General features: G+C 52.5%; 1 protein-coding gene across 1 annotated transcript in view; it reads left to right on the top strand.

Annotated features, from left to right (window-relative positions):
• The window catches only part of DUSP5 (dual specificity phosphatase 5), a 15186-nt gene that overhangs the window by 444 nt on the left and 6712 nt on the right, over positions 1-8030 (top strand). Inside the window, exons 2-3 of the mRNA XM_045291417.1 lie at positions 2-31; positions 4647-4795. Of these exons, the coding sequence (XP_045147352.1) occupies positions 2-31; positions 4647-4795 (179 nt within the window). The remainder of the gene's footprint in view (position 1; positions 32-4646; positions 4796-8030) is intronic.

The following is an 8030-nucleotide window of genomic DNA, read 5'->3' as shown; positions in this document are numbered from 1 at the left end:
CCGGCCGGCCCGAGAGTCTACTTTCTCAAAGGTGAGCGCGACTGGGGCCGCCAGGCCCACCGTCTTGCCCTCCAGACGGGGTCCCCGGGCGCTGGGGTCGCCTCCCCGCGCGGCCACCGTGCTGGACCCCGGCGCGGAGAAAGTCCCCACTCGCCCGCGACTACAGTCCAGGGCTGGCCGTGCGCTGGGCGAGGGCAGAGCAAATGTCAGCGGCCAGAGCGGCCCCCCCGCCCCCGCGTTCCTCGAAAGCGCCGGGCCTCCTAGCCACCCGGCCAGGACGGCGGGGACCGGGGTGCTGCAGCTTCCCAGCGCGGCGGCCGGGCTTCCAGGCGCAGGCTCCGAGCCCGTCTTTCGGGATCGGCAGGTCAAGACCCCGCAGGAGCGCGGCGCCGAGGTGTCCCCTTCCTGCCCGCCCGGGCAATTACTGTGGTCGTCGCGGGGTCTTCTCCCGACCCCTGTTGCCCTGGCGCGCCCCTCCCCCTTCCTTGTCGTTCCTTTTTATGGCTTTTTATTGCCGTTGTCTTTACATTCCTCCCTTCCCCAAGCTACGCCGGGTCCCAATTGCTTTCCACCCCTCTCACCTCCTCCCTCGCACGCGCTGATCGCTTTCCCGAGATGGGTGGTCCTGGGGCGAAGCGGGGGAGGGGAGGCCCGCCTCTCTCCGATGCTGGTTGCCCCTCCGCCCCTCCCTGCAGGCCGACTGGCTGGTGAGTCAGGGCCTAAGAGGAGCCCGCTGGCTCTCCGGGGTCCGCTGATGGTGGAGGGGTTTATCTGCCTTTGAATTGAGACCCCCAAAAGCTGTGCCAACAGGTCGCGCCGTGATGGCTTGCCCATTTCACCTGCTGGGGAGATAATTTGGGCTTCCGGTGGTGGGTGGGTGATTGCTTCAAACTCAAAATACTGATTTCTGGGTCACTTCCTATGGCAATGGCTTGGCCCTATGATTGTATTCCCTTCCTCCCCTGCCGGACACCCCTCCCTCCCCACCCTCCTCGCCCCGGATTTAAGCCTTAGTAACTTCATGTTTGGGGGAAGTGGCCAGAGTACAGGGATAAGGGCTTAGATCTGGGGACACTGACCCCAAGGCGCTTCAAGCAACACTTGTGCGGATGAAACAGGGTTGGGGAACAGCAGGTGTGGTTCTGAACTGGGCCTTGCAGAGCTGGGGCCCTCCTTTCAAGCCTTGCAGCTTGGGGAATTTCACATACTCCCTGGGCAGGAGATTCCGGAGGCACATGGCCAGCTCCCTCTATTAGCACCTCTGCTGTTTCCTATTAGGTAGGTGGTCGAGGTGGAAGAGGATAATCTTCTCCCAGCAGTTTAGGCCCCCAGGGGATGGAGGAATGGCCCCTTTCCCAGGCCCCTTTCCCAGGAGCTGTCACCACCCCCACCCCCATTTCTTTCCCTCCCTTCCTGGTGTGGTTTTTGTCTCCTGCTCTTAGCAGTGAGTACAGGAAAAGCTTCCGGCTCCTGGAAGGCTTGAAAGATGTGTTCCAGGAAATTCCTCATGGTCTTACATGTGCTCCCCAGCCCCTCTCCCAGGGAGCCCTGCTGGCTGGTTGGAAGTCAACCCACCAGAAGCAAGCAGTTTGTAGTCTGGCATTTCAGAAAAGTTTCTGCCCAAAGGTCTGGGTTTGTTGTTGTTGCTGAAGTCAAGATAACAGCCATGGGTAAAAGCCATCACCCCCAAAAGCAACAGAATTAGATCGTGGAGACCCTCCATATCAGAACATCTGTGTCCATTTTGCTTTACTAACCAATCCCTGAGAAGGGCCTCCAGGCTGCCTCCAGTCTCAGTATTTGAAGCCGGTGGTAGAGGACACCCTCACCCACATGCCCTTGCCTGTGCACCACCTATCTTTTCATTAAAGTCATGAGAATTTCAGGGTCAAAAGTTATGTGCATTTCCAATTTGGAGAGTACTTACTTGATTCTGACCCTGGTAACGCTAATAAAAAATTTTAAATTGTTGCCTTTTCTTCTTATTAGTTCCTGTACCTAATTGATGTCCAGGTTGCGGTTTCCGGCTTTAAAATGGTGGCATCTCAGATCTTGGGGTTAAGCTTTTTGCTCATCCAGCCATTCTTTCCCTGGGGGTGGGTAGGTGGGGGGATTAAAATGAAAAAGTGGTGACCCAGTGGAGTTGTCACTGAGTAGTTATATATAGTGTCACCATCCGACGGGGAACTCGGTATTGATTGAAAGCAGAAAGGGTGGACGCTGCCAGATGGATCACCACAGCTCTGGCAACCTAAGTGAGGCGCCGGAAAGGCATGTTGTCTCTGCACACCTCTGATGGTAGTGGGTGAAAGCCAGAGCAGCTGATCTGTGGGACTCCTCCTGGCCCCAGCATGCCAAGGCAGGCCCTGCTTATCTGTCCTTCCGGCTACCCTGAGACTCCTGGTCTGCCTTCATGTTTTGTCAACAGGCAGGCAGGCTCCAGCCCATACTTGAGCCAACCCGTGCCCCTGACAGCCAACTTTTTTCTTTTTTTAACTCTATAGTGATGTGGGTGAAAGTTTTAGAGCAAATGAATTTTCCACTCAACCATTGCTACCCATTTTTATTCGTGACACTGATTGCAGCCTCTGCAGCTGCCCCCCCCCCCCCAGCTTTATCCCTGGGCCTCTGCTGCCTTTTGAGCTGGTCTGTTGATTGGTCTTTCTTATGGAGTGCTTACCTCTCTGGTGTCCATTGTTTACCTCATAGGCCTGTTGTGCAGCTAAGAGTTGAGCCACAGGGGTGCCTTAGAGGGTTAAAGCACAAGGGGTATGTTTGGTCTTTTTATTATAATTAAGTATTACTATCATCTTGAGCTTTGTTCCACATTACTGCCCCACTCTGTAGAACCCCCTCAAGGGAGTGGTAGCCAGGCACCATCTAGTTCTTATGGTCTCGGGCTCCAGTGCTTCATCAACCCTTTGGATCACTTATTTCTTTGCATCTTCAATCTTCTTCGCTCTCCTTCACCAGAGGGGAGAGACCAGCAGTTGCCCTCTAGGTAGTTCTGGACAGCCAGCCCTCAGGTGGTCTGTTTAAAGTCTAGAGATGAGTGTGACCTGAAGGCTTCTCCTTCCCAAGCCTCATCCTGAAGTTGGGGATGGCCTTAGGCTACTCTTCGTTTCAGCTCCCACCCCAATCCTTCTAGAAAGCAACTCCCTGGCTTATTGACTAGGACACCTCTTTGGAGGAGGAAACCACGTGTCAGTCAAGGTCTGGGGCACTCTTCCTCCAAGGTTATTGGGGGCTGGGGAAGCTAGGCCACACAGACCTCCACCCTCCTCATCTGGCCTGGCCTCCTGTCACGGGGTGAGGCTGGGAGTGGGAGGGATGTCCAGGAAGGAGCAGAGGGTGACTTACAGAAGTGACCACAGGGAGATTTGGGTGTATTGAGCGGGGGCTGGGGCAGTTCAGAGAGCTGAGGGGGAGCCTGGAGGGAGAGATGACTCATTCCAGAATTGGCAGCAGCTCCTGGGAGGGAGCTGGTAACTGCCCTGTAATCCATTAACCATTTATTTGCAGGAGTTTTAAAAAGCTCAAGTGTCCTGCCTGAGGGGTTGTCACAACAGCAGAAAGCGGAAGGAAACAAGGGGCTTTGGGGGAAGGACAGGGTCTCAGGATGATGCATGTTTAATTGATGATATGACACAAGTGACGCTCCAATAGAAAGAGAGAGCCCTGGGCTCTCTGGGGCCCAACAGGTTCCCTAGGCTGCGGAGGGGTGGGAGGATAAGAAAGGAGAAGTGACTGCCCAGTGGGGAAAGAGGTGAGTGGCCTTTTGAATGCTGAGAACTCAGTTCTGAAGCCTTAATCCTCCCTTTAGCGTTGAAGATAATGAACTGGATTGATAACTCTGGCCAGACCCATTGAAGAGGATGGTCAGCAGTGTTGTTAGCACCTTAGCTGTGGTGGCCAGCGGAGGTTTTATTAACACTTGTTAGCCCTTGTTTCTTTGTGAACGGCAGTGGTCCGTCTGCCTGGCATGCTGCTTAGAGCTAAAGGAAGAAGCGGAGGAGTTTCACTGTCTCTTCTCAGAAATGAGTGAAATTCTGCATAATCTCGCCTGCATCTTAAATAAACAGAAACTAGCTTTTGTCTTCTGGAGAGATTTGGTTAATGTTTGCACGGTGTTAGATAAATCCTTGACAACTGAAGCTACTTCTGGTGGACACACAGTTAATCATTGCCTCCCTAAATGATAGATTTTCAGGTGCGAAGAGAGAGAGAGTGTTTGGAGAGCCATTTCTTCTCTTAAAACTATGACTTGGTTTGGTTTGGTTTGTTTTTCAAATCAGAATCTATATTAGCTTCATGTTTTTGACTACCCCACCCTCAACCCAAAAAAACCAAACCCACTGCCATCGAGTCCTCTGACTCATCTCCACTCTATAGGAAAGGCAGAACTGCCTCAGAGGGATTCCAAGTCAGTAAATCTATACGAGAGCAGACTGCCACAGATTTCTCCCACCAAGCGGCTGGTGGGTTTGAACTGCCGACCATTTGGTTAGCAGCCACGTGCTTAAGCACTATACCACTAGGGCTCCCTCACGTTGTACAGTGGGTATTGCTTTATTAAGGGTCCTTCCTAGCAGCCCTGAGAAATCAATGCTTACATCTTGCCCTCCCCCTTTTGTGTGTGTGTATAGGGGGGTATGAGACCTTCTACTCAGAATATCCGGAGTGCTGTGAGGATGTGAAACCCATTTCCCAAGAGAAGATTGAAACTGAGAGAGCCCTCCTCAGCCAGTGTGGGAAAGCAGTGCTCAACATCAGCTACCAGCCGCCCTATGACCAGGTACGTATGTCTCCATCCTCCCCAGCTCTTCCAATGCCCTCGGCAGGGGCGGTGTTCCTTCTCCATGGCCCGGGCTGTTGGCAGCATCCTCTCGTTTTCGAGAGCCTCTGCCACTTGCCAACTTGCGTTTCCATCCAAGTGTAATCAGGCTTCCTTCCAGCGAACAAGCTGACAAGTGCAAACGAGCCACAGGATGCTTGACAGCTTCTGGAGAAAAGGGGAAGTGAATGCTGCTCAGGCGTGCGTTCGCTGGCTCGGAGGCTCCGAGGCGCTGCCTGCCGAGTACCGGTTTAGGTTTCCCCGAAGATGGTTCAGAGCTGACTTCTCATGCTTCCTGTGTGGATCTCTTTTGTAATCGCTCATGCTCTGCAGTTTCTGTAAACCAGCCCAGGAGCTGCCAAGGCATGTCTCACTGGTATTTTTAACTGAAACAGAGGAGGAGGGGAAGGGGGGACCAGCCTCCTGTTGGAATAGCTGAACTCCTGAGGCTTTCTGATGCTTATAATTCCATGAATTCTGGGGCGAGAGTTCAGGAAACACTGCAGAGTTTCGTGTTTCTATAAGCATGTAAGCTGGGTTGGGGGGGGGGGTCATCATCCCCACCCCTCCCACCCCACACCCCACCCCCGCCCCGTGCTCCCTCGAAGAATTGTACGGCATGCGTGGCCACTAGTTAAGGAAAGGGGGAAGTGGAAGCTCAGTGGTCAGTTGGGGTTATTGGCATGATGAGGAAAAGGCAGTTGAGAACTCAGATATGGCAGACACCCGAAGTCAAAAACCAGCCTCCCTTGAGCTGAGCTCTGCTGTGCCCCAGGAAGCCCTATGGCCTTTCTGTTCATCGGGGGTCAACCTCAGCCAGGTGCCAGACGTCGTACCTTGTCCGTTTTCCTTGATTAAATGTATGGACCCCAGAGCTTTCAAGCCACGGGCACCCAGCCTCGTTAGATTTCTATTTTGGTTTGCTTGTGTTTTTCGCCCTCGTTTCACCGAAAGTGAAAGAGAAGTAAGGATTGGCAGGGTGTACAGAGCTTTGAAGACCTTTGGCCGAGCAGAGGCTGGGGAGGCCCGGGTGTGTCTCCTAGATTAGTTTGGGGAACTCCCAGGCGCTAAGCGCTTCTGCTCTAAGAGAAACCAAACAAGGCCTCTTTACTCTTTGGAGTTTGTTGCTGAGGGCCTTTGACTAGTTCCTCTTGAGTCTAAATGGGAGATTCAGAAAAGGAGAGGAATGTGGTTTTGGGGGTGTGTGTGGCTAAGCCCCAGAAGAAACTGGCGAGCATCCCAGGCCTGATGTGTCAGCCGTTCCCAGGCAGCCTAGAGAGGATGCGGGCTTGATCCACCGTCCACTCTGTCCCCTTGAGGAGGAACTTGTTCAGCTGCCCCAGCAGGTGCCCAAGGCTGTCATCTTTATCATAGCAGATGGCCACCTCTTCCTCCCATTGGTGGGGACCCACAGCTGCTCCGTGATGGAGGGAGACTGGCCGTGGGTCTCTTGACCCCTTTCCAAAGAACTTTACATGAACTTGTATGAAAACGAACTAATAAATGAGCTAGTGGTGCCTGGTTCCTACCTAGTGAGGAGCTTCCTCCCTGGGGTAGAGGTCAGCTCCGGTCAGTCCCAGGCTTGAGGGGATTGATCGGCTCAGTGTGCCCTGTGTCTTGGCCAGGGAGAGAAGCTATTGCTCCTGTTGTACAGTAATGGCAGCTCTCTCCTGCACCAGACTTTCCCGACTTCACGACCCTTTTACTCTGTACAGGGGCAGGTTGATAGAGCCTTAGTCCCGTTTTACAGAAGGTTCCGAGATAACCACCCAAGGTCCTAAAAGCTAATAAGCCGGGAGCTTGGACGGTGGGCTCCTGCCCAGGGACAATGCCACACTGCCACCTAGGAAGGCTGCTTTGTGTATGTGATGACGATTTAGGAGCTGTGTGTAAGGAAATGGATGCAAATAGAAGTTCCCTCTCTAGAAGAAGAGAGGGCAGCTTTCCTTCCTGTGCCTGCATGTGCTTTCTCCTGCGGGTCCCCATTTGGAGGTGACATGCTCAGCACTCAGATCTGGGTGTGCATCCTGGCTCCTGTCGTTGACTGACTGTGACTCAGGCCAGTGATTCAGGCCGGGACCTCCAACTGGTTCATTTGGTTCCTTGTGTATACCTAAGGATCATCTGGGGATCCTGTTAAAATGTAGGTGCTGCATATGTGTGGCAGAAAGGCAACTTCTCAGCAGGGCGCTTGAACCTGAATGAACCAGTTCAAAGCCCTGTTTGAGTCCCTCTGAGCCTCAAATTCCCCATCTGTAAAATGAAGGTTGTGTTACTGCCTGGTAGATAGTTGTGAAATTGGTAGCCCATGGGTTCATCTAAAGCAGCGGTTCTCAACCTGTGGGTCGTGACCCCTTTTGGGGTGGGGGGGTCCAGTGACCCTTTGACAGGGGTCGTCCAAGACCATCAGAAAACATGTATTTCCAATGGTCTTAGGACCTGAGACACCGCTCCTCGATCAGTTTCCAGGTGGGTCAGCCCACATATGAGTACCGGCATGAAGACTGTTACCCATGCCACACCATGCTTCAAGACAAAATTTCATTTATTTGCCATTAGAAATAAATATTTCACAATATAGAATTACGTATTGTTTTTGTGATGAATCACTGTGCTTTCATTATGTCCAATTTGTAACACTGAAAATACATCTTGTATATCAGACGTTTACATGATGAGTCATAACAGTAGCAAAATGACAGTGATGAAGTAGCAACGAAAATAATTTTATGGTTGGGGGTCACCACGACATGAGGAACTGTATTAAAGGGTCGCGGCCTTAGGAAGGTGGAGAACCACTGCTCTAAAGAGTTAAACCCAGCCAGAGCCCGATGCTGTTGAGTTGATTCTGACTTACATGGCCCTTCTCAGAGTAGAGCTGCCCGAATGGGTTCTCCGGCTGTGATCGTTGCCATCTTTCTCCCTCTAAGTGGCTCGTAGGTTCACGCTGCTAGCATTTCAGTTAGCAGCCAAGCACTTAAACCACTGCGCCACCAGGGCTCTGGACTCCCAGCCATTGCAGGTATTACTAATAAAAATACCAGTTGTTATTGTTACCCTGGGTAAAGTCTGCTAGAACTTTGCTTCCGATTGGCTGACCTGGCCTTTGCTTAAATACTTGTCCTCAGGAAAGAGGATGCAAGCAGCGTATGTGAGGTCAAGTGAGAAGTGCCCGCTGCCGTTTGTTGTCCCCCCC

Source organism: Echinops telfairi, unplaced genomic scaffold (genome assembly GCF_000313985.2).
Source record: "Echinops telfairi isolate 266 unplaced genomic scaffold, ASM31398v2 ScPeMD7_70;HRSCAF=299, whole genome shotgun sequence".
In the NCBI taxonomy this organism is placed as follows: Eukaryota; Metazoa; Chordata; class Mammalia; order Afrosoricida; family Tenrecidae; genus Echinops; species Echinops telfairi.
The sequence above is the reverse complement of the archived record's forward strand: the minus strand, read 5'-3'. Positions and strand labels throughout refer to the sequence as shown.